This window comes from Notamacropus eugenii, chromosome 4 (assembly GCF_028372415.1).
Source record: "Notamacropus eugenii isolate mMacEug1 chromosome 4, mMacEug1.pri_v2, whole genome shotgun sequence".
Lineage (NCBI taxonomy): Eukaryota > Metazoa > Chordata > Mammalia > Diprotodontia > Macropodidae > Notamacropus > Notamacropus eugenii.
In genome coordinates this window covers 325,440,545-325,467,556 of record NC_092875.1, presented here as the reverse complement: position 1 = coordinate 325,467,556, position 27,012 = coordinate 325,440,545, and the positions used below count along the sequence as shown (strand labels likewise).

The following is a 27,012-nucleotide window of genomic DNA, read 5'->3' as shown; positions in this document are numbered from 1 at the left end:
AGTAGAGCTCTTCAAATTTTTAGTCACCTAATGATAATGTGATGTTCTATCTAACCTGTATTGAAGTAAGCTTTTTAGAAGTTTCCTTTCTTTCTGAAAAGCACATATTCCCATTACAGTATAGTTCTTAAAATGCATTCTCAAAGAGTCCATTACAAATATATAAATAATCTTTTTAGAATGGGCTTGTTTCTAACACACTTCTTATGAATTCAATCATCAATCCAGGATATGCAGGTTAAGAACTAAGACAAAACCAAATTACCAGCAATTACAAAGGACAGTTATTCCCTGTTACTAGTAAAGTGTATGGGTCAACTATATCCAATACTGAAGATAAATAATTTATTCCTCTGAAGTCACTGTAATACCTTAGAGTGAAGTACTCATCCATGTGAAGCACATTTTTCATTTCAGTATAACCTAAGAAAAAATACTTATGAACACTCTGAAACACGTTATGTCTTCCATTGGCAAAGAAAAAAAATTAAATTTCTTAATTTTAAAAAATAAAACAAACAGCTTCCATAGTAACATGGTAAACATCTCAAATGGCTCTTTTTAATGCTAGGAGGAAAAGTTCACCTTTTAGTTGTGAAAGTACTGTTAACATAGGTAAAGAGCAAACAAAGTAAAAAGTTAAAGCACATATATATGTATATATAAAGTGACCAGGAATTACAGTACATTTAAGCAATATTTTCTTAAGCAGAACTGTTTTTGTACTTTAAATAGACTAAAATATTTGGTGTGGGTGGAGTAAAGGAAATCAGTATTTCACAATATTTTAACTTGAAAACCAGCTTGCAATAAAACCTCAACTTCATAAAAAAAAAAAAATCACAATGGACTTTTGACTACCATAACATTAAAGCTTACAAAGAACACATCTATCACAGTGCACAGAGGATGCACTCACTTAAAACCACGGAGGAAAATTATGGCTGACTCTGCATCCTTCATACTGCATTACAAAATTGATGCCACTCCAGAAAACTTCATCCCGCATGGTCAGAGTTCTAGCTGGTAAGCACCTTAGGTATGTGAGGCCATAAAGATAGAGTAGCTATAAAATATTCTTCTGAACACCCAATTCCTTCTCCTGACTAGCTGGTGCATTGCCAACCATGCCAATATAACATTCATTGAAATTGAATACAACATCACATTCGGGCTGCATACACTTGGGACAAGGCATTTTAGGAAATACAGTGAGAGACAACACTAATGCTGAAATGCTCTTCAGTAGAGAAGAGACTCATAAATCATCCCTTAGTTTCTTTTACTATGATCAATTCAAACCCTAGGTTTAATTTACCCCGATAAGAACACGATTTATACAAACATATACATACATACAGTTTCCGGAGAATACAGCAAATTTGTTGCCACTTCCTTGGTTCCATCAAACTCCCCTTTCTGTATTATCAAGTTTCATTATAAGTCAATTTATTCCATTCTGGTGTCTTTAGTCATCATTTCCCATAACTTTGCACACACCAACCATACATGATGCTCTTTCAAAAGCCAAATAATTTGCAGATACCCAATGTTAAAGCAACAGGGATATTACTAGTATATCCTCTGATAAGAAAGGAAAAGACTCAAGTAGGCATGGAATGATGGAAAAACAGGAAAAAGGGAAACATTTTCTACTCACCTTTACTCAATTTCTCCCAGAATTGCTGCAGAATGTTAGGATTTGTTTTTCAAACATTTTAAGCAGTATAAGGCTGCCTTTAAGGCTATCAGCCCAAATATATTTTCAGGATATTTACCAATGGCTAGTTTCTCCATATGAGTCTTGCATAAAAGGCTGGGGACTTCAGAAATACTACAGTCAAAGGTGCCTATATTACATGTAGACAGGAGTACTTAGGTAAATTATAGCTTAAGAGGAAAGCCTAAGTGAGCAGTGTATTGAGAGTTCAAAACAGATTGAAGTACGTAAAACCTATATTTCAGTCAAATCCCCTAAAGTGCAATTGAACTGGTCTGAAAATGTTTCAAGAGGTACTATTAGTTTCATCCAGTTATAGTATTTTAGTATACAATTTTGAGATTATCTGAGCGAAAATATATAATCCAGTTGTTTTCCTTTTTGAAAAATGAAAATACCCTATGCCAACTACTTCCTACAATCTTACCTTCAAATAGCTGGAAAGAGAACATGACAAGGAGGAAAGATTCCCCTCAAAGACTGACTCCCTAGGCCCAGAATTAATTAGGTATGCTCTAAACTTAGTGTACAAATAAATCAAACCTAGGGAATAGAATTGCAAAAGGAATATTCTTTCATTAGAACATGTTTATTTTGTCTTAAATTCTGTAACCTAGCTAGACATATGCAGAACTGCTTGTTATAGCCTAATATTGCAAGCACAATTAAATGTTAAAAATGTTAACTTTTTAAAATAAAAAAATGATAGTAGTATAACTTGTTCATCACTAATTACATTATGGATATTTATGCAATAAAAGTTGTGGTAAAAAATGAAGTACGTGTATGGTAAAGATAAAGTACTTTGTGTTTTACTACCAGACTAATAAACAAGATTCATGAATGTAGTATATATCTATGATAAGGTATGAGCTGCAACTTACACAAATCACTATTGCATTATCAAGGCCAAGAATATTATACGTGCTAAAATAGGGTTTGTTCTCTCCTCAGGGAGGGTTTTTTTTCACCCTTCAGTAAAAGCAACCAAACAGCCAGAGCAAATTGGGCAGAATTTTACCTGCTTAAGGTTAAAAAAAAAAAATCACACACACACATATATAAAATATTTAGAAGATTTTTAAAAAGGGAAGATTTCTTTTAGAAACGGTTCTCTTGCTCGCCTATCCCACCCTATTTAGTGAAGGGGGTAGGGAAAAGGGAACTCGGAGAAATGGAGGGAGAAGGAAACAGTCCCAACTTCTCCACCCCTAGGCCCTGCCAGAGTTCTCAAATTTCTACCAGTGACTGTCATGTAAGCCCACTGTGGCTAACTGAACAGCCATAGGACTTGCATTTATACAGTTAATATAAATCTAGTCATTTCCTTTGAGTTTTTTATTTAGTTAGGAACTTTGAAGAACACTAGTGAATCCACTCTGGGATGTACAGACAAGACTGGAGATAAACTAATTACCTGGCCCATCCCAAGCATTCAAGATAAGTTGGGTTTAGTCCTGGCACTTGTAAGTTGATCTAAACACATGGGGGAAGGAAGGCAATACTCATTAAGTCACAGGATTTCTGAAGTCAATGCACTGAGCTTTAAAAAAGCTCAGTGCAGAACCTGGGTTTGAATCTCAACTCTACCACTAACAATCTACATTTAAATCCTTATAGCCTCAATTTCTTTATCTGTAGAATGAGGGGGGTAGATAAGGTGGCCTCTAAGATCTTTTAACTCCAGGATATGATCCTAAAACTGACTACAGGTCTGACATAAAAAAGCAAAGCGTAAAGGAATAAAGGCTTTTAATAAGAATAAAAGGTGGAACAGGGTACTTTGTTTTCTGCTAAGATCTAAATAATGTCTCAATGTTTGGATGACTACAAATTATTCCCAGTATAAATAAATTCTATTACCTAAGGAGTTACTTTGACTTTCAACAATGACCCAGCTTCTGCTCTTGAAATGAAATGAAAATATATGCAGCTGACTGCATATGGAACAAGGATACTGCTGGAGTTGTCTAGCTGGCTTTTTGAACAGAAATGCAAAATTTCCTGTGAAAACTGATATTTTCATCTCATTCTCCATCTATATTAAGTACAAGAAACCTAAAAGGACCAAAAGTAATGGTAACTCAATGGCTACAACTCCCAGAAAGCATGTCTCACTCCTTGGTAAGAATATAGTTATTAATGTGTTGACTAAAATGTAGTACTAGGACTGGTGCTCTCTTTTCAACTTAGCAGACAATAATCAATGCCACTCTATGCTGCTTATCCATACGGTCAGAGATTAATTCCAATTCTCAGGTATTAATAAGGAAAAGAGAAGGTACTCTCACATAAAACTCATGAATGGATGAAGGGACTTCATCAAGAATACTTACATTAGAATATATTAATTTTAGAGAAGAATATTATAAACAGAAAATCAGTTAGTCTAGTAAAAAGTATGACATTACGTTCAGTGAGCTATATGAAAGATTAAGGAAATCAAGGCAAAACTGTAAAAAAAATATCTGACATATAAAAATGCCAACTGGGAATAAATCAAACACTTTCCCCCCTAAAAATACAGATGGTTTAATTGGCAATATGAGATATAATTGGGCAGGAAAGGCTAGGAATAGCCTGAAAGATTAAAATGTTTAACAACAGAAACAAAGATTGTACAAATAAGTTGACTGGACTGTAAGCTCTGAAAAGACAGGAGCTGTACTGATTAAGTGTTACTATTCAAGGCTCCTACCCCTCCCTGCCATGGCCTACTATATAGTAGCTTAGAAATAAGCAGGCATTCAATCAATTTACAGATTTTTTAAAAAAATTCTCCCAAGTTCCTATGTCAGGGTAACTTTTTGGCAGAGGAAGAGAAATCTATTAGGTTAAGCATAATGGTTTATTTTATCTTAATGGAAACATTAACTACTTTTCACCGTAGTGAATGTGATCAATAAATGGTATAATTCAGAATCGTAAGAAAAAAGCAACATATTCAAAGAAATAAGAGGACTTTTACGGAAACTTGGATTAGTAAAGAACTGTATATTGTTCTGAGAGGAAGAGAAAATAGTAAATAATTTTTCAAAAACACAAACAGGGGCAAATATAGGCATACTTATAACACAGATCCATGTGAGGAAAACTGTCATATTCTTCTCTATTGAATAACAGGAGGTCTCCAAAATAGAAGAAACAGAAGGTATAATATGCTTGTATTTTAAGGGCTTTTCTTTTCCTACATGATATAAAAATCTGACCAACTGACAGTAAGTATACAACCAGCTGGAATGTCATACTTGGAAGTAATCAAAGCTAACCACTGAAGGTTAGTTATCATGGGCAAGAAAGGCAAGGACAAAAAGTAACAGTGTTCCAAATGGCTGACTTAGGTCTGGTAAGAATTCAAATTTTTAACTAATGGCTGATATGATGAAATAGGGAACTTGATCACCCAGTTTATTCACTGATCGCTAATAAGTTGGGGAGAAAATGCTAGCACCTTGGAGAATAAAATTCTAAACAATCTTGACATAAAAAGATATAATTCAGTAGAGAAGGGTATCTATTCCAAGTACAAATAGTACACTTAAAAAGATAAATAAAAAGGCCACTACTACAAGAGTTACTAATCACTGACTAGGCTCAAGTATAGCAAAAAAATGAGACATAGCAGAAACAAAGAAAATGAGACAGCAATGTATTTTCATTAAAAAGTTAATATGACACTGGGATATATTGTAACTAACCACCACCATGAAGTAATTCCAATATACAGGTATGGTTGCTTCGTGCAACAGATCTGTTTATAGAAAGTGATGTTTATAGAAAGTTCTGTGTAAAGCTTAATTTTATACAGGAAAATAATTCACTCCCATTACTTTCCATCACTCTGTAGAAATATGCTTTCCTAATATGTTGACAATGCCAGATATTACTGTCTCACCTGGTTATCAATGACAATGTTTGCTAATGCTCCTGCCTTAACTACCAGTACCCACTACTCCAAAGAAAGCTGTCAATCAGGTGAAGGAACACTTTTAGAAGCGCTTGAGTTCCACTGGCATTAATCACAGTTCCTGATTGCAGCACAACAGCTCTGGCACTGATCGCTTTAGAAGTTGGTACCAGTTTCAAAGGTAGCAATTGCTAAAATAGGCTGAGTAGTTCAAAGCTGGAGCGCCACTATTGGCAGGAGGTCTGGCAGAGGCAGTGGCCACTGTAGCATCATTACTGCAGTGACGGCAGCTTGAAAACAGTGGTGGTGACAGCTTTGGAAGCTATTGTAGCAGACTTGAGCAGCAAGGACTTCAAGTAGAGAAAAAACTGAACAGCATGATAGCTGAAACAGTGCTTTTTACAGACTGAGGACACTTATAAAGCAAAATGAATCAGGGACTCATTCTCTCAGATTCTTCAATCTATATCTTTGTAGAGCAAATCTTTATTTAAAACAAAAATCTGAATCTCAATTGAATGAGGTACTTAATAAGTACCATGCCAAATCTGCAGTGATGAACAAAAAGGTATATGGAAACCAGGGGAGCAAGAACAACCAAAAGGGATGAAAGCTGAGTGAGAAGATGAAATCTCTTGGGAAATGAGGAAGAAAGCCTTTCCATTTCCATCAAGGCTGGAATGGAAAGAAATGCTTAAACTATAGTAAGAGAAATTAAAGTTAGGTTAAAAAAGAATTATTTGCTGATATAAAGGAGTACCAAAGGAGCTTCTGGAATCTTCTTCCCTTGAGACTTTTAAATAAGATTAGGACAACTACCTAAAACTCAGGGTTCAGTTCAGTCCTGACTACAGGCCATATGTAAACAAGAAAATGTGAGGCCCTTTCCAACTCTTTAATTCTGCAGTTGTGTAGTTTTAGAATGCAATGGAAATTGTAAATCTTTGAGTACAGCAAATCATAAAAACAATCCTTTGCTGAGTGCTTCTCAGCCCCCCTCTTCTAGACATTTTCTGAAGTGATTACATTTATACAAGGTCCTTATTTCATAATGTACATAATACAATCTGGTAATTAATCAATATGAAACCACTCAAATCAGAGAATATGGTTTGTTACTGAAATATTTTGAAATACTTAAAAAAATCAGTGTATTTAAACTTACACATTGACTTTTTAAAAAAAGATAAATATACTGAAATAAATCTAGCTTATCCCTGAAAAAAATTATACTGCCACCTGTACATATGAGGTGCAAAGGATAAATCCATAAACTGCTAAGTTTGCACAAGTCAATTACTATTTGTCAAAATTTGTAGGACAAGGGGATTCACTAAATACGAATTTTAATTACACCCCAGAATTAACTTGTGCCAGCAGTATCAGTGCAACCATTACTGGCAACAGATGTCATGTTACGCTGTTTTGGTATGAGAATGATAGTGGGAGAAAGGAGGGAAGGTAAGAAGGAGATTTAAAAAAAACAACACATTGATGATTTCTAACACAATGGGATTAACAGTAAATCAACCAAAATGAATATTTAAGCCCCACTGAACACACCAAAGGTCTAAGATTTCAAAAGGTTAACCCCACTTTTGTTCCCCCACCAGTTTATTTTTGGTAAAAGTCAGAAAAATCAGTTTTTGACAAGGAAAATCTGCTACTTTATAACAAAATGAAGATCTGATTATATAAGTACATATATATGTGTGCATATATTTAAAAAAACACAAAAATAATGGAAAAGTGGGGATAACAGCTTAAGTACTTGCAATTTTATGGAAGGTTTGCCTAAACCAAGAAGCAGTGCACACACACCTATTTATGGAAACTCAAAATGTAAGAATAGCACAATACTGTGATATTGGAGATCATGATACATTACCTGTACACAACTACTTATGTAATTATTAAACCTTTGGGACACTCAGTTTTATGCCCAATAAGACACCATTAAGTCTTTAAAACCTCCCCTTCCTCCTTTCAGAAGAAGGTATTTCTATACACTAATTTTTCCATCTAATAGGGTAATAGGAAACAGAATCCACAAGGTGCTTTAAATGATGAGACCTCAAGTGCTGTTTTTTTCTCTCTTGAATTTTTGGATAGTAAACAGTTCATGGAGACCACACAGAAATACTACGACAGATGAGCCGTTATTTAAGTCTGTTGAAAGGACTAAATATTTAGTCCACAGGAACTAGGATGAGAAGGTCTTATGACATGCTTGAGCAACGCACTGAAGGGGATCCCATCTGAGTTAATACTTTGTCCAACCATTGTAGGGGTCCATTCAGATGAAGTTCAATCCAGCAAGGGGTGCTTGTTACTGTCTGCCTTCTGTTGAAAAAAGTGGGGGGAGGAGGGAAGAGAGGTTACAAAAAACATGAAAAACTCAAATAACAAGAAGACCAACACATTTGCCAACTAAGTTCCATTAAGGCTGACATGCCTTTAAACACAATGGGATTTCAAGGTCTAAAAATAAAATGTACAGGATAATAGATTTAGAGCTGAAGGAACTTCAGCTTCATTTTACATACGGAAAACAGAAGTTCACACACAGAGTTAAGTAACAGAGCCAGTTTGAGCACTCTTTCCACTCCACTGCTTCATTTTATCTAAGATCAGAATTTATGCTGTTAAGTCTTCTATTCTTAACAACAACAACAAACCCTCAAATTCTCCTATCATTTATATGGAGCCATCTAATATTATTAAAACCAGTTTGATACAGTATTACTAACCAAATTAGTTCCCTCACTAGTTCCTACTAAAAAAATGGTAGTAAAGAAGGGAGCCTATTAGGAAGGAATTGATAGCAATGACCAACAAAAAGTCAAATCAAAACCTGAGATTACACACAAATCTTCATGTTTCCTCAAATAAAATTAATAAAATGCTTCAAAATTAGTATCTCAAATAGTAAGTAGATGTTCCAATTCTAACTGTATCACATAGAAAACATTGCTCCCCTAAAAGCTATGTTCATGTGACCTCTGAGGTCACAGAGGCAGCTTGATTCTGTAGATAAAGCCTGGAGTCATGAAGATCTGAGTTCAAATCTGGCCTCATACTCTCACAAGCCGTGTGACTGGACGAATCACTTAACCTCTGTTTGCCTTAATTCACTGAAGATGGAAATGGCAAACCATTCCACTCATCGGTGCCAAGAAAATCCTGTAGATGGTATTGGCATGTTATTGTCTATAGAGTCATAAAGAGTTGGACACAATTGAATGACTGAACAACAAAAATCTCTGAGGTCATCACCTCCAACCCAGGGAAAGAAAGAATCACCTCTACCACATTACTGACAACCATTCAACTTCTGCTGGAACATGTCCAGTAATAAGAGCTCAAATAACTCCGTTCATAAAGCATGATTGCTTTAACTTAAAAAATTCTTCATATTGAATAAAAAAGAAATCTATTTTTCTGTGACTTCTACCTACTTATCCTAGTCCTGCCCTCTAGAGGTGGCCTTGTAATTATTTGAGGACAGAAATCATCCCCCAGGGGCACCACTTCTTCCAAGTTCCATTAACTGCTTCTCATGATATGATATTGAGACTCCTCAAAATCCTGGTCACATTCCTCCTCCCTTAACACTCTCATTTGTCAGTATTCTTCTTAAAATGTGGTAGGTACTAAAGAGAAAGAATAGATTCTGCAATTTTAAAAATGTAAGAGATGGCAGGAGTACTATAGATCTGGAATGTTGACTATTTCGGATGAGATCACCATATTGTTTTGATTAATTGGTTTACTTTGTTACAAGAGACTTCTCATGGAATCAAGATAATCTATAAATGTAATATAAAAACAAAATACATCAATAAAACTTTTTAAAAATAAATTTTAAAAAAAAGTGGTACTAAGAACTAAACAAAATCTTCCAGATGTAGTCAGATAAGTTCAAAAGGAAGATTGTTTCCACTGAACAAAACTCTGCTTCTTAAAATTTATTATTACATTAGCTTTTTTCTTTAAACAAGCAAAGACAAAAGTTATACTAACATAGCACCAAGTCTAGCATGTCATCCCAAACTTAGAAAAGCTTCAAACATAAACTCAATACAGTTCATTTGTGAATCAGCTAATTAAGTTTGAATAAATTCAGTACCAGGTAAGCAGCAGAGGATAATCTGATTTGGGGGAAGGAGAGGAAATGACAAAAACTACTGGTTAAATTGTAGAGAGGATACTTAATCTGTATCATTGTCTGAAGCAAAAATCTGAAATACTTGGGTATACGAAAGTATTAATAAGACAAAAAAGTTAGAAAGGACCTTAGATGATTTAATCAAATTCCTTCCTTTTACAAATAAGGTACTCTTTCTACCATACTATGAAGCCTGTGATCCTCCCCTCATATCGAGCTTTTGGGGAACTACTATCGAATCAGAACTTCCCTACCCTATAACTAATAAGTGATTTTTAAAATGTCCACAAAGAACTTTCATGATTCTTAATAAATTCAGTTTCAGAAGGAGGTAAAAGGAGTGAGATAGGATACATTTATACTTTTTCGAAAGTGATAGAAAAATTCTTGTTTTAAAGAACCGTGACTATGGAACCAGCCCATCCCATCTTTTCTGCTCCCTTCAAAAGTCCTAGGTCTACTCAATTTCAGGTATTCCACATTTGCCAAGTTTTCTTTTCTTCCTTCCGCATTACATCAAGTCACCCAGATGCTTTCTGCCCCTCTCTCTGCCTTCACTTCATCTCACATGATGATGTGGCCCTTCTCTTTGCCAAGGCTAGACCCTCCTAACATGCAATCCTTGATCCCATTCCATGTCACTTCCTCCAACAGACTGAAACCCTTTGTCATCCCCATTTTCTCACTTATCTTCTGGCTACTTTCCTTTTTTTTAATGATAGACTTTATTACTAGTTGGTTCTGCTACTATAGATAAAATTAAGATTGACATTTTAGTTAGCTTGATGTAAATTTTTGTAATATTGAGGGTTACATGATGTAGGTATAAAAAATTTTTTTAAATTTATTTTTACTTTATGTAACAAAACATATTATAAAACAACACTTATCTTCTGGCTAATTTCTTACTGCCTACAAACACATTCATATATTCCTATCCTCAGAAAAATTCTCTATTGATCCATTTCTCTCTGCAAGCTAGTGGTCCAGTATCTCTCCTCTCTGTTAAGGCCTAAACCTCTCTAGAAAGCCTTCTGTAATAGGTGCCTCCTTTCCTTTCACTCTCCTCTTAATTCTCTATAACCTGGTCTATGGCTTCATCATTCTACAGAAACTATTAAGCTCAAAGTTACTAATAATCTCTTAATTGACAAATCACAAATCAAATGGCCTTTTCTCAACCCTCATCCTTCTTAACCTTGTCAAGCTTTTGACACTGTCATCTTTTCCTTGATACTCTCTTTTCTCTAGGGTTTTATGACACTACTTTTACTATCTATTTGACCACTTCTTCTCCATGAACTTTGGTGGATCTTCAGCCAAGTCATGTCAACTAAAAGGTTCTGTCCTGAGCCCTCATCTCTCCTCTTTCTGTACTATGTCACTCAGTTCCCATGGATTTAATTATCATCTCTTCCAATATATCAAATACTGTAAGTAGTCATAGTATATACCATTTTTATCACTGCTGACTTATAATTAACTATACACTTGAATTTACTTTTAAAACCAAATAACTGAATATTATACAGTAGGAAGATAAGTCATATTTTTTTCCTTCCTTACAAGGAATACCTAGCAATTTTTACTACATATACAAACTTAAGGAGATGCTGCACTATATAGCTTTTTCCCATCACGAGTACTAAACTACTTCATCCACCACATTTATATCTTCCCACTTCTTAATGCAATGCTAAAAAAGAAAAGGCCTGACTTTGGGGAGAAAAATTATAGATATCATTGTTTTAATTTCATTTTAAGGTTTGTACAGCTCAATTCAACTGTAAAATAAGAAATGTTAATTAAGTATGTTCACAGCTACAAATTTCACAAGGAAATAAAACTGGATCATAAAGTAGATTTTACCAGCACACTTACTTTGTTAATCCAAGGAGCCATGATCTTTGTCAGTGTTGGTACTCCTTTCAGAACAGACCCCAACCCTTCTGCTCGGTAGACAGTTAGGAGCTACACAACTGATGCCCTATGAGCCTCTCCTAACTGAGGCTGTCCTTGGCTGAAAGATACATACACAGTCCCACTGCTGAGTCTGTGCTTGAAGACTCTCCAGTTTTGTACAACATGCCTGAACTTGTGTTCCCCTTGCACAGCCTTGGACAACAAACCCCAACTTAATCTCTATGCCATGATAAGACATCAGGCAGTACTCTGGTGGAGGTTTCAACAGAGAATATACAAAATTGAAATCCAATTAAAAGGACTCAACAATTTTCACATTCCTAGAATGCTAGAATACAATTCCTAGAATAAAAGCCAAAGAGACTTAATTTGAAAGTACCAAACTAAAATAAATAATAACAATGTGCAAAAAACTCCACACCACCACAATTAGTAAAGCTTATTAAGAGTAGGAAAAAAGGACAGTTCCAATTATTTTCTTGTACTAGAAATCTACTGAATCAATTTTTTCAGAACTCTGTTGTAAGCCAGGAATTTTAAGCCCTTCAATGAAGAAGGAGGGAAGGGAAAGGAATGGGAATACACATTTGAATATAGTTCCTGCTATGTAGTGGGAACTGTGCTAAAAATTTTTAACAAATATTATCTCATTTGATCATCAGAGGCAAACAGAGATTAAGTGATTTGCCCAGGGTCACAAAGTGAGTGTCTGAGGCTGAATTTGAACTTAAGCTCTCCTGACTCTAGGTCCAGTGCTTGACCCACAGTGTCACCTGCCTCGATGAAATGGCATCTGACCTAACATTTCATTCTTGTAATGTAACAGTTCTAAGAAATGCTGACAGAACAGCCTTTGCAGGTTAAACAAATACAAAAGAAACCTAAACATAAAGGAGAAAGTAGAAGAAGAAATCATTAATACAGAGACTAACAAAGAAAACAACTATTTCATACCTGTATTCTGCTCCCCAACCTTTCACAAAACTCATTCTTATGGTACACATTCTAGTTAGCTGGTACACGGCTTCAAAACCTTGATTCACAGATTGAGCCAAAAGAGCAGCAAATTCCTGATTATTGAAGATCTTTAGATTACAGCCTATCAAAAAAAAAAAAATTAAAATAGATTCTGTAAAAAGATAGCCAATTATTTACAGTCAATATTTCTAAGAATTCAAACATATCCAAAGATTTCAAAATAATCATGGTGTAAAAAGCATCTAATTTTATAGTTGCTAGGAAGCAAAAACAAAGAGATTAACATGCTTTATATAGTATTGGAGGGTATATAATCTTACCTGGTGGAATTTTACACACTGTTGCAGGATGCCAGCCATATCTCTGATTACAATTCGGACTCTGAACAAAGATTGCACTATCACTTAGGCATTCAGCAAAAACTTCTCCACCAATATAATACAAGCGTACTCCTCTTCCTAAAACAAAATTTAAGATTAGTTGTACTTTTTCATATTCTATTGTGAACTTGGTAAAGTTTATTGTATGAAGGTATTTTCATGCTATTTCTGCCAGTGGGAGGGATATACTACAGTTTATCGTTTCATTTAGTTACAGAAAGGTAGTTAATCATCCATTTTATCTGCTAACACTAAAAAAAGGGAAGTAAGGTACATAATTTGAGGAACTGGTATGAGGGGTAGTGTGTGAAAATTTCCTGACTCGAACTCACATTTCCATAATGCTTTAAAAGTACAACTTAAACAGTATTTATTAAGGATCTATCATATGCAACAAGCTAATTAATGAGAAACGGAATGGGATGGTAGAGAGAGCCAGTAAGACTTGGGTTCAAGGTCTATTTCTGAGACATACCAGTTCTAAGATCCTGATCAAGTCACTTGATCCCTCAATGACTCAGGTAACTTTTAAATACTCTTAAGGTTCAGAATAAGCACCAATTTGCATTGATCAAAAGGGTTTCCTATACCAATGAAGTAACAGGTATAGATCCCTCCCTTCCTCAAATATTCAACACATTGCCATATACAAAAATAAAAACATCTTACCCCCAAGGAGCTTACATTCTACTAGGGAAAGCTCGAAAAGATATAAAACTAAGTAAAGAAAATTTGAAGATGGAGACAGGCATGACCATAAAGGCTGCTGGGAGCAGGTTAAGATCTGAGCTGTATCTTAAAGGACAATAATGATTCAGAAAAGCAGAGTTAAAAACCAGCTCTAGCTCCCTAGCTTTCAGACCTCTATGATAAAGAGAAAGCTATCAACTGTAATTATTCCAATAAGACAGAAATCTACTGGGACTTATTATCTGCCCCAACCTTGTGCTCTCCAAACCTCCACTGCAGATACTACCATCTGCTCTATTGCAGCATCTTGACGATCCACAGACCTGAGGTATCCAGACCTGGATATCTTACACTCTCAAGACCACAGCCATCAGCCCTGTCCTTAGGACCTTGAGGCCTTCCCATCCATCTAGTAGCTACACTGTCTTCCTCAAATGGAGACTCCTTGAGTAGGAAATGTCTTGCTTTCTATTTGCAGTCCATGCGTTTGTCACACAGTAAGCATTTAATGCCTTTTAATTCATCCACCCATTCAGGGCGCACAGCTTATAGAAATACAAAAAGGTAGGACATGGAATGACAAGTTCGAAATAGTACACAAATGTCGTTGGAATATGGACTAGGTAAAGCAGCAATAATGTAAATTAAGGCTAGAAAGGTATATGACAACCAGATGGTGGAGGCCCTTAAATGACCAGATGGGGAATTTATGTTTTATCCTAGAAGAGGGGGACACAGAAGACTACTGATAAGAGAAGCAACACCACCATAGAATCTCAGAGTTGGATGGGACCTACAAGATCATGAGGTACCACTCTGAATGGGTAAGAATCCTCTCTACAACATACCTGACAAATAATCATTTCATTTTTGTTTTTAAGACTTCTAAGGGAGAGGTGGAGCCAAGATGGCGGATTAGAAAGACACACATACGCAGGGTCTCCCCACACAGCCCATAAAATACCTGTAGAGAGGGACTCTCAACATATTTTGGAGCAGCAGAAGTGGAGAACAACAGACTGGAGGAGATTTCCAGCACAGGATGACCTGAAAGGCCCACTGGAAACGTTGGTTGCACTGGACGCAGAGCTGAGCACAGAGCCCAGCCCAGCCTTGGCCATGCCTGCGCAAGGAGACTCTGGGAGGAGGACACCTCAGGGGTGGAATCTCCAGTCACAGCAGCAGGTCCTCAGATCCCTCAACCCACAGGCGCCAAAGGTCAGTGACGGGGGTTTTTTTCAGCTGGCCAGGAAGGGAGAAGGGCCTTCCCATAGCTTCGGCCTCAGGCAGCGGCCCACAGAGGCCACATCGGGCAGGCAGCAGGAGTTCTCACAGCAGCCCCTACAGCAGTCCGACACCATTGCTGGATCATAAAAACCCCTGGGGGCACTGAGGGAGTTGGTCTTTGTCTTGAACTGAATGGTGGCCCTGCCCTCACAGCTTGACTGAATCCCACCCCCCCCAGTGCTAGCTTGACGGAACTGGAGGTCAGGTGCCTGTGGAGAGGAAACTCTGCTAAGATTCTGGGCACAAAAATCCTTCCCTGCGCCCAAACCAGTACACACTTGATTGTGCCACCTTGGAGAAACTGATATCTTACAGGTCCCAAGTAACTGGTTAGGAAAATGCTCAAAAAAGAGAAAAAAAATAAGACCACAGAAGATTACTTTCTTGGTTAACAGATATCTCTTCCCATCCTTTCTGATGAGGAAGAACAATGCTTACCATCAGGGAAAGACATAAAAGTCAAGGCTTCTGTATCCCAAACATCCAAAATAAATATTCAATGGGCTCAGGCCACGGAAGAGCTCAAAAAGGATTTTGAAAATCAAGTTAGAGAGGTGGAGGAAAAACTGAGAAATGAGAGAGATGCAAGAAAAGCATGAAAAGTGGGTCAACACCTTGCTAAAGGAGACCCAAAAAAAATGCTGAAGAAAACAACACCTTGAAAAATAGGCTAACTCAACTGACAAAAGAGTTCAAAAAGCCAATGAGGAGAAGAATGCTTTCAAAAGCAGAATTAGCCAAATGGAAAAGGAGGTTCAAAAGCTCACTGAAGAAAATAGTTCTTTCAAAATTAGAATGGAACAGATGGAGGCTAATGACTTTATGAGAAACCAAGAAATCATAAAACAAAACCAAAAGAAGGAAAAAATGGAAGATAATGTGAACTATCTCATTGGAAAAACAACTGACCTGGAAAACAGATCCAGGAGAGATAATTTAAAAATTATGGGACTACCTGAAAGCCATGATCAAAAGAAGAGCCTAGACATCATCTTTCATGAAATTATCAAGGAAAACTGCCCTGAGATTCTAGAACCAGAGGGCAAAATAAGTATTCAAGGAATCCACAGATCACCGCCTGAAAGAGATCCAAAAAGAGAAACTCCTAGGAACATTGTGGCCAAATTCCAGAGTTCCCTGGTAAAGGAGAAAATATTGCAAGCAGCTAGAAAGAAACAATTCAAGTATGGTGGAAATACAATCAGGATAACACAAGATCTAGCACCCTCTACATTAAGGGATTGAAGGGCATGGAATAGGATATTCCAGAAGTCAAAGAAACTAGGACTAAAACCAAGAATCACCTACCCAGCAAAACTGAGTGTAATACTTCAGGGGAAAAATTGGTCTTTTAATGAAATAGAGGACTTTCAAGCATTCTTGATGAAAAGACTAGAGCTGAAAAGAAAATCTGACTTTCAAACACAAGAATGAAGAGAAGCATGAAAAGGTGAACAGCAAAGAGAAGTCATAAAGGACTTACTAAAGTTGAACTGTTTACATTCACATTCACACGCACGCGCACACACATAGAGACAGAGAGCACAGAGTGAATTGAAGAGGATGGGATCATATCTTAAAAAAATGAAATTAAGCAGTGAGAGAGAAATATATTGGGAGGAGAAAGGGAGAAATGGAATGGGGCAGGTTATCTCTCATAAAAGAGGCAAGCAGAAGACTTATTAGCGGAGGGAAAAAGTGGGAGGTGAGAGAAAAAACATGAAGTTTACTCTCATCACATTCCACTAAAGGAAGGAATACAATGTACACTCATTTTGGTATGAAAACCTATCTTACAATACAGGAAAGTGGGGGAGAAGGGGATAAGCAGGGTGGGGGGATGATGGCAGGGAGGGCAATGGGAGAAGGGAGCAATCTGAAGTCAGCATTCTTGGGGAGGGACAGGATCAAAAGAGAGAATAGAAGCAATGGGGGGCAGGACAGGATGAAGGGAAATATAGTTAGTCTTACACAACTCAACTATTATGGAAGTCATTTGCAAAACTACACAGATACGGCCTGTATTGAATTGCTTGCCTTCTCAAAGGGAATGGGTGGGGAGGGAGGGATGGGGAGAAGTTGGAACTCAAGGTTTTAGGAACAACTGTTGAGTGTTGCTCTTGCAACTAGGAAATAGAAATACAGATAATGGGGTATAGAAAGTTATCTTGCCCTACAGGACAAAAGAGAAGATGAGGATAAGGGAGGGAGGGATGTTAGAAGAGAGGGCAGATTGGTGATAGGGTCAATTAGAATGCTTGGTGTTTTGGGGTGGGGGGAGGGGAGAAATGGGGAGAAAATTTGGAACCCAAAATTTTGTGGAAATGAATGTTGAAAAGTTAAATAAATTTAAAAAAAGAAAAAAAACAACACTTCCAAGGGAAGAACCTATTTCTTCCTAAGTCAGTGTTTTCTACTATCGGATAACTCTTACATGCTATCTTACCTCAAACAGGGTGCAGCTTCTTTGAGGGCAGAGACAGTTTTTGCATTTGTGTCCACAGTGCTTAACACAGTGTCTGGCTTAAAAAATTGCTTTATGAATCATATCAAGACTAAATTTACTTCTATGCAGCTTCTATCCATGGTGCCCCACAGCACAATCCAGAGAAAGAGGTCATCAAGCTCATGCTCTTATGGTCATGATGGAGGTGACCATGAAGGTGATACTGAGATAGCAGGATTGCACCAAGTCTAAGAACATTCTGCTCACTTGACTTAGTCATTGCATTTATTTTTATGATTAGGAAATTTTCCCACATTCTCCTGATACTGACAATCCCAACATGCCTAAGAATAAACCATCCCATCTTCTAACCACTACTGTCCAGTCCCATAACCATTACCCATCTACTTCAACTCTATCCCTCCAACTTCCCACTAGGCTCCCCATCAACTGTGTTCTCTGAAATTCCTGTTCCATAATTAACAACATTTTCTTCATTTTGGATCTCTTTATTTCATCTTCACTCCATCATGGGATATTCATAGAAACTTCCCCTCTACACCACAAGACATGGCATCCCTGGCCAGAGATCACAATGCTGCTTGCTCCCCATTACCACTTCCAGATTGTTCCTCTACATCACTCAGAAACGTCTAGGTTTACGCTATTCAAATTTATCACTGAATCCAGTTCCTAGTAGCTGTTATCACCAGGTCATCCTCCTTTTTTCATGAAGTTTAGTCCCTCCTATGTCAGAACTATTGTCTCTCCCTACCCCAATATATGCTCCACTCAATGCTGATGTGACCATATGATATCCCTACTCAATAGACTCCAAGGGGTGATTCCCTATTACCATGGATCAAATATCATACCTTTTGCTTAGCATTTAAAACCTTTACAACCTGGTCCCTTCCAACCTTTCGAATCTCCTTCCACTTCATTTCCTTGCACACCTATGTATGTGATCTATGATCCAGCAATCCATGACACTTCATCTCTTATGCTCTCTCTCACTGGGTGTCTCTGCATTCCTAGAATTTCTCCTTCTTACCTCTGCCTCCTAGGATTCCTTCAAAGATTCAGCTCAAATCTCACCGTGTAAAAGAAGACCTATCTTGGCCATCCCCTCTTCCCCCGCCCCTCATCCCCTCTGAGCTCTGTGCCTACAACTTTTAGGACTCAAATACTATATCTCAACTCTATTCCCTCTCATCTATATCTTTCATTAGCTTCCCAGAAAGTCCTCACCTTGGAACATTCTTCCACCTCTATGGCTTTCTTCTCTCACTGGTGAGTTTCACCTATCTTTTGGGGGAGGGGTCTACACGGCCATTTTTCATTACCTTCTGGGTTCTGCTTCTTGAGAATTTGATACCATAGTTCCCCCACAGGTAATTCCCACCCCACCCCCCCCACCTTTTTAGCTTCTTTTTGTGTATTGTCTTCTTCTATTAGAAAGTAAGCTCCTTATGGACACAGAATGTCTTTCTTTTTGTTTTTATTTATATCCACAGTGCTTAGTACAGTTTCTGCAACATAATAAGTAGTTAATAAATGCTTGTCGTCCTACTTCAAGCAATCTTTCTTCCTATACCTTTCTCCTCCCATTCTAAGACAAGCTGCTAGAAAAAGCTGTCTGAACTTTTTCTCTACTACCTCCAGCTCTCTTCTCAATTCTCTGCAATCTGGCTTCTGACCTCATCGCTGAACTGAAAAAGTTCTCTCTACCAATGGTTTCTTAAGTGATTAGCTACTAGCTGTATAACCCTAGGTAAGTTGCTTAACCTCTGTCTCAGTTGTTCCTCAACTCTAAAATGGGGACTAATAATAGCATCTACCCCACAGACTTGTTGTGAGTACAAAATGAGATAGTATTTTTAAAGTTCATGACTTAATAATGGCTCTCCTCCCTCCTCTTTCTAAATATGATGGCTTTTTCTCAAGCCTCATCCTTCTTGACATGTCTGTAGTACTTAACAATGTTGACTGACCTCTCTCCTGAATATTTTCTCTCCTCTGAATTTTTATGATACCCCCTTCTAGAAAATAAATAAGCTTTATTATTTATTTTTAATGTTCATTTAAAAATTTTTGAGTTTCAAATTCTCTCTCCCACCAAGGCTTAGAGAGTAACTTCATGATTGAATTTCCTCAATCCAGGCACCACCATTCCCTCCCCCACTTCTTCAATCCATTCAACTATCTGTTTATATCACTCTCATATACCAAGAAGTTTCAGTGGCTTCCTGGAACAAACTCCTCTGTTTGTCAATTAAAACCTCTCTGGGCTTTAATTAGGGTTAGGATACAACCTGTCTCTCTAGACCAATTCCACATCAATCTTTCATATGTACTCTACATTCCAGACTAACTACTTTCCACTTTTGCCATCCCAGTTCCCCTATCCATGCCTTTGCAGAGGCTGACGGGCTCTCCTTGATGTCTGGAATGCTTTTCCTTCTTGCCTCCTCTGGCTGGAATGCTTAGCTCAGCTCAAGTGACACTTCTTATGAGAGGCTTTTTCTGACCTGCCCACTTCCCCATAATTTCTTTTCATTTGCATAGATTTTATATTTATCTATGTATGTGTAGTTTCATCTCAGTAAGCTCCTTGAGGTCAGGAACTGTTACATTTTTGTCTTTGAAGCTACCTGGCAGAAAGTAGAACCATAATATATGTTTATATAATTGAGTTGAAATCCTTGTAAAGAACAGGTGTCAACAAGGGATTATAAAAAAATCTTTGAGGTACTTTTCTAAGGCTTAACCCAACTCCTCCACAAAGGAGAGACAAAAGTTGGCTGGAAATGGAAATGGTGACAAATAAATGAGTAGGTATGTACCTAGGGGGTTGAGTTATGCCTGATATACACAGAAACAAGAAAATTAATTGGCTGTTTGCATATACTCTATTTGTAGTGGCACACTCTAGAATAGTTCCATTACCAATGTACAGGACTAATTTTAAAAAGTGCCACGGAGTTCTCTGCTGCTGTAGTCCAGAGTAGCACAGGTTACAATCAGTAACAACATGGTGACTGACCCCAATCACAAATACCCAGTTAAGTCAAGATTACTTTCTAAAGAAAAAAAGAAAAGAATAAATACCTATATGCCGTCTTGTCATTTCCACTGTAGCATTTCGGTTAACATTGGAGAGTAAACCTAAGCAAAATCTCTCTGAATTTGATGGGTCTGTAAATCCATCTACAGTCAGTGAAGGCTGTGATGCATGGAAGGTTTCTCCAACCCTCTGATTTAGCTCATAATATGCTATTGAACACCAAAATGCAGGCTCTGAGTAAGTAACTGGCTGCAAATCTGCCAAAAAAAGGAGAAAGGGAGAGATAAAACTAATTAATTCCTAAGATAACAATGTAAAACAATAGAGAGCAAGCATAATTATCTTTACCAATGCAAACATACCAGTACTAGTACTATGTGATGAACATCTATTCAGAATATGGCTCTACTTCCCATAAATCACACTGGAATTTCCTTTTTAGACCTGTCTCATTTTACTCAGTCATCCAATCTTAAAATTCCATTTCTTCATTTTGGATCATTTTCTATTGATAGTCTTAGTCAAATACTGATTAAAAATTCTCACTTTTACAATTGCTCAAATTTTTTATATTGCTAGCTGGGAATGAAAGCTCACTAGCAAGTACCAAAAAACAAGGGAAGCTACAATAGAAAAAAGTGCTGGTTTTGTGATAAGATTCAGTTTACAACTTGCCACTAACTACAATAGAAAAAAGTGCTGGTTTTGTGATAAGATTCAGTTTACAACTTGCCACTAACTAGCTATACAACTTTGGGCAAGTTCACCGTGCTTTTGTCTTCATATGTAAGAGATTCTGTGATTTCTGTAACTGGTCATCAAATGACTTAATTACTTGGACATGTACCTGAATTTTGTATTTCTGAATTTTCACTAAGTATTTGTGCCTCTTATAGGCAACAAAAGTAAAATTAACAGAGGCAATTTTGGGTGCAAAGGGTTAGAGAAGGCAAAGAGTAGAAAATCTATTTAGAAAATCAGCTCAAAACCACTAGAATAAAAATTTATTATCAGTGATAGTTAAAAAGGGAAAAAAACCTCTTAGCTCTCAGACACTTTCCTAATTTAACATTTACTTAGTGAGTCACTTAGTTAATCAAAACAGTAAAAAAAGTACACAAAAAGTCAGGGACAAAGCTAGGGATTGAATTTGTGACTATACCAACATATAAGTCCTAGAAGAGGAAATTCCCTTTAGCAATGTAATATGTAATTTAGCACCTCAAAGTATTTTAAATTTGCCAGTTTAAACAGAATCTGAAATCAAAATTTTCTCTGTGCTTCAAGGGGTATCTAGGATCACAAGAATAATTACTGGCTATGTGCAGGTTCAATTTCATATTATAAACTCCATGTTATAAATTTTCATTATGGTAGAATTTACTTGCAAGGCACATAACTGTTAGAAATCACACTCCCAGGAGGAAGATGTTGACAAGAAACAGCTATTATGTGAAGAAGAGCAAAACGAATCACAAGATCAGATTTAGAATTGGAAGGGACCACAGAGGTCATCAAGGTTAAGTGACTTGGTGAGGCAGCTAGGCTGTAAAACATTGGTTCTGGAGTCAGAGAGACCTGAGTTCAAATTTAGCCTCAGATATCCCAGCAAGGTGAACCTGGACAAGTCACTTTACCTGTTTACCTCTATTTCCTCCTCTGTAAAATAGGGATCATAGCAGCAACCTTACAAAATCAAATACGGTCATATTTGTAAAGTGCTTAGTATAATGTTCTTTCCATTGTACCATGCTGTCTCATATGGAACCTATTGTTAGAGTAGTATTTTTCTTCAATAAAATTTTCCCTAAAAAGTCTTTTATCTATATTTAAAACACTTAGATAAAAACTAATTTTTGATAAAGCAAATTTTAAGTTCATGGACTATTTTAAAACAACCTAGCTGTACCTGGCCTTTAAATTTTCCATGAGTAAGAAAATATTTTCATTTTTCCTTCCATCCAATAAGAATTTAGAATTGTAGTAATACTTCAGATGTCTGTATCTCAAAAATAATGAGCATTTTCCCCAAATCAACTTGAGCACTACCACACATATGAAATAATCACACCTTGAAAGAGAGAGAAACTTAGGGTTACACAAATATATGAGAACTAGAAGCCTTAAAAAAAAAACTGATAAAGATTAACGGCTTACCCAAGCTATGATTAACTGGGGAAAGAGTGCTAGGAGAGAGTTCTGCTGGAGATCCTAGAACAATAAGAGAACATTAGATATTCTAGATTTTTCTCCTAGAACTGCCACTCTAATACCAAGAAGATGATTAACTGAGTTATAATTACTATTGACAATTTGGAAAACTCCACACAAAACTTTCCATGGGCATTTAAATGTCACATTTTAAATAATGCAACTAGCTTTGGAGTTAATATTTATTGTCTATCACTTCTTGTATATTTATGTCACACATTTTCTTTAAAGGAATATCAACAATCTCAAAGTTTTAACATACAAGACTAGTGAAAAGATTAAAAAGACAAGTTAGTATGTACATCCTACCAAAAAAATGAGGCAACAAGGTTGAAACACATCCAGTTTTATATAAAGTAAGTGCTATTTCTAAGAAAATTCAAAAAAGGAAAATGTGGACTGATCCAACATAATGGCTAACTGATGATATAGGTAATTGTGTATTTCAGGTAGAGAAAATTTATAAACAAGTCACCTACTGGGCCTATTATTGGAGGCTTATATTATATGACAATGGCCTAAGAATGATTTTGTATAAACAAAATGTACAAAATTTTAGAGAAAACTACTGTACACCAGGTTAATATATAATTTACTTTCCTTCATTATTTCAAAACATGCCTGTCCTAATCAATGTGGCTATTCTATCAATCTAAATTGAAATCCATGCAGGTCATCTCATCCAGTGAATTTTGTCCACGTTCTACCACATAGTCCCCACAAAAGACCTACCCTAAATGCTGGGAGGTCTTCAAGGTCTTTTCCTATTTATGTATACCAGTGACACTCAGACTATACATCTGTTACTCAAGTCCTAGTACATAACCAACATATTTTTTTGATTTCTCTTCTGTCACTTCTTATGAAAACTCAGAAAATAGAAACTATCTAGGAGAGAGTTGGTCAAGTGTTAAACACTTTAGAAAGGTTTTAAAAAAGTTAACAGAGAAGGGCCATTTGATTTGGCATTTAAGAGAACATTGGTAACTTTGGAGAAAGCAAATTTAATTAAATGATTAAGACCACAGTCAAACTTCAAATACTTAATAAGTCAGAAGAGAGGAAGTAAATTTTAGGCTGTGAAAGGAGAAAGAGAAGAGAGACAGAAACAGACAGATAGATACAGAGTGAGAGACTGACAGGATGAAAGGGTCATAAAATTAACAAAAAGAAGAGAGGAAGACCAGAGCATGACTACAGGCAACAAAGAAGTCAGGAGATAAGAGACTGAAGATCAGTAACAGCAGGGATGAGTAACAAGGAAGGCTGTTACAGGGTATAGCTCTCGTGTGAGATGGGTCAGGAGTTTAAAAAAGAAGAGAGAAGGGCAAGGGAGGAGAGATATCAAGGGACTGAGATGCAAAGGAGGGGGGAAGAAGGAGAGGAAACTGGCCTCTATACTGGAGGGTAGGGTGAGAGGTCTGAAGAGATCAGTTGTCCAAGGAAGTTTGCTAGCATTAACCAAAGCAGACTGAAAGGACTACCATTCACAATGTAAATCCCCACTGATTTTTGGGTCCCCTTTAACTTTGATTCTCTAGAGACTAATGTTTCAAGATGTACAAATAAACTGCAGTATTTACAACTAAAAAGCACCTCACAGAAATCACAAACTCATAGATTTAAAACTAAAACCTGTACCTCAGAGATGTAGTCTAGCCCCCTTACTTTACAGAGAAGGAAATAGAAGCCCAGGGAGCTAAAAGAATCTTGTACAAAACCAAAAAGGCAGTAAGTGGCATAGTAGGGATTTGAACCTAGGCCCTTCTGACTCCAAATCCTAAACCCCTTGAACTACACTGCAACTAACTTCCTTTAACAAATGTGGGAAAGAACCCAGTAATTCATTCAACCTCTCTGAGTCTTAATTTTCTCATATGTAAAATAGTGAGGATCATATTCATACTACCTATCTCACCATGTTGTTTTAAGGAAAGTACTTTGTATATCTTAAAGGTACTATATAAATTGAAGCTATTACCATTAGAATTCATGAAGGATTTCTGTGTTTTGGGGAGGGATGGGATACTCCAAAGAGTTTGGCCTAAACACCTACATAGGAAAGACCAAGTAAACGAAAATATTTCACTTATGGATCACATTATGACATCCAGTTAGATGAACAATCTACAGCATTTTTCTATTATCATGTACACACACACACACACACACACACACACACACACACACACACACACACACAGAGTATATGTAGATGAGATGGACCCAGAATTAAACTAAAGAAGAACAGGGTGAACTGCCTTCAGGAAATATTAAAATTTCTTTAATAACAACAAATTCTACTAGAAACAAAGACCTATCTTTTGAATATCAATATTCTACTGGTTACTGCATAGCTATGTCACAGGAAACCATATTTTTTGAAGAATTAGAAATAAATATAAGAGGGCAATGGAAAAGGGCACAGTGGGTATGAAAAGATTGAAGTATATAATAAATAAGTAATTCTAAAGGGTAAATAGCATAAAAGATGAGGTGGCTAGGTGGTACACTGGGTCAGGGAGATCTGACTTCAAATCTAGCTTCAGATACTTGCTAGCTGTGTGACCTTGCACAAGTCACTTAGCTTCTATGGGCCTCAGTTCCTTATCTGTAAAACAGAAACACAATGGAAAGGAAATGGCAAACCACTCTATTATCTTTGCCAAGAAAAGACACAGATGCCAAGACAGAGTCAGACACAACTAAAAATACTCAACAACAATAAGAGTAAAGGATGCCATTAGGGAAATGTGCAAATGAAAAATATGGCCTACACTGGTATATTCTTGTGATGTCAGGAGAAACAAAAAAAAGACCTTATTATATTGAATGTACAATCTGTGGCAATATTTTTTAGGATATGGATAAAAGTTGCCTAGGGAGGACAAGAATGGGTTGTAATTTCCATCCTTAGATATAAAATAGACAAGATACAGCTCTGACTGTGAGGATGAAGGTGCCCATACTTACTCACAAATTACATAAAAATTACAATACATCATTAAAATTACTTTTCTAGCAAAATAATTTGGAATTAAATCATTAAACTATCAGGTTATGAAAGCAGGAATTAGCTTTCGTAACATATAATTTTTTTAAAAACGGTCAAATATAAGCACTTTAAGCAAATTCAAGAATTTGACAATTAAGTTAAATTTATTCTTCCCCTAAAGAGTCAGCCCACATGGAAATTCCTGCTGTGTCCGATTTTCAAGGACTGTGGGAATACAACACACTCTATATGTTGAAACTGTTTGCTTCCTTGGGAGTATAAAAATTAGATATAAAAACTCTTCCTAAAATACTTCAGTATTTACTGTATATTCTACTATCCAGAAAACAACTATGTAAAAATTTTATAGTCTTGCAATATGAGGAGAGTGAAACAGTCAAGAAATCTTCTAAAACCCTAAAAAATGGCCATAACTCCACATTAAAAGCTTTCAAGATACAGGAGATCACATTATACTGGATGTATGACAAACATCCTGGCTAAGTCACTTAAGTGTTCAATGTGCCCCAGGCAATTCACTAAAATTGTAAGCAGCAGAAGAGATGCTCATCCTGATGATTTCCTATACCAATTAAATCACAGTCCCTAACTAGTAACAAAAGTGAGAGGTACAGGGCACAAAGCCTCAAAAGGGAAAAAAAAAGTTTTTCTCCCCTCAATGAGGCTTACATTCTATTAGGGGAATAGAACATGTACGGTTAAGTAAACTTACAGGAGGGAGGGAAATAGTAACAGCTAACTAGGGGAAATTAGCAGTCTTTACAAAGGAGGCAGAACCTGAAGGTAGAGTAGGGATTCTAAGAAAGAGATGAAGACAGAATGCCTTTCAGGTAATATAATTTATCGAATTAAGAGAATTCACTTATTTAATTTAGACATAGTAACTAAGCTACAAAATTTAGACATAGTAAGCTACAATATAGATCTGATTTAGTAACAGTGTTGATAGTGTTAATAACCATTAGAGTAAAAGTTTTAACTCTTAATATACTTTGTGACAATTGAGATATTAAACTAAGTCTATTATACAGGAGAATTAATAATGGATTTGGAATAAGTTCCAGTTCTGCCACTTACTACCTCTGTAACCTTGATAAAATGGCCCTTCTTGAGTTTCAATTTTCTTTTCTGAAGCTGACTAGATGAATGGAAGCATTTATTATATGCCAAGCACTGCGCTGAGAATATAAAGAAAAGGTGAGTTCTCAAAGAACTCACC

The 27,012-nt window shown here is 36.5% G+C and overlaps 1 protein-coding gene across 10 annotated transcripts in view; it reads right to left on the bottom strand.

Moving 5' to 3' along the window:
• Nucleotides 1-531: 531 nt before the first annotated feature.
• SMAD2 (SMAD family member 2) overlaps nt 532-27,012 on the bottom strand; it is a 104,228-nt gene continuing 77,747 nt past the window's right edge. For 9 of the 10 annotated variants that reach the window (XM_072605176.1, XM_072605178.1, XM_072605174.1 and 6 more), the window contains 5 exons: nt 22,724-22,777; nt 20,611-20,823; nt 13,017-13,154; nt 12,673-12,817; nt 532-7,970 (listed from right to left, as the gene is read on the bottom strand). In XM_072605176.1, coding sequence (XP_072461277.1) covers nt 7,847-7,970; nt 12,673-12,817; nt 13,017-13,154; nt 20,611-20,823; nt 22,724-22,777 — 674 coding nt within the window. In that variant the 3' untranslated portion in view covers nt 532-7,846. The remainder of the gene's footprint in view (nt 7,971-12,672; nt 12,818-13,016; nt 13,155-20,610; nt 20,824-22,723; nt 22,778-27,012) is intronic. The other variant, XM_072605177.1, reaches the window with a different exon arrangement.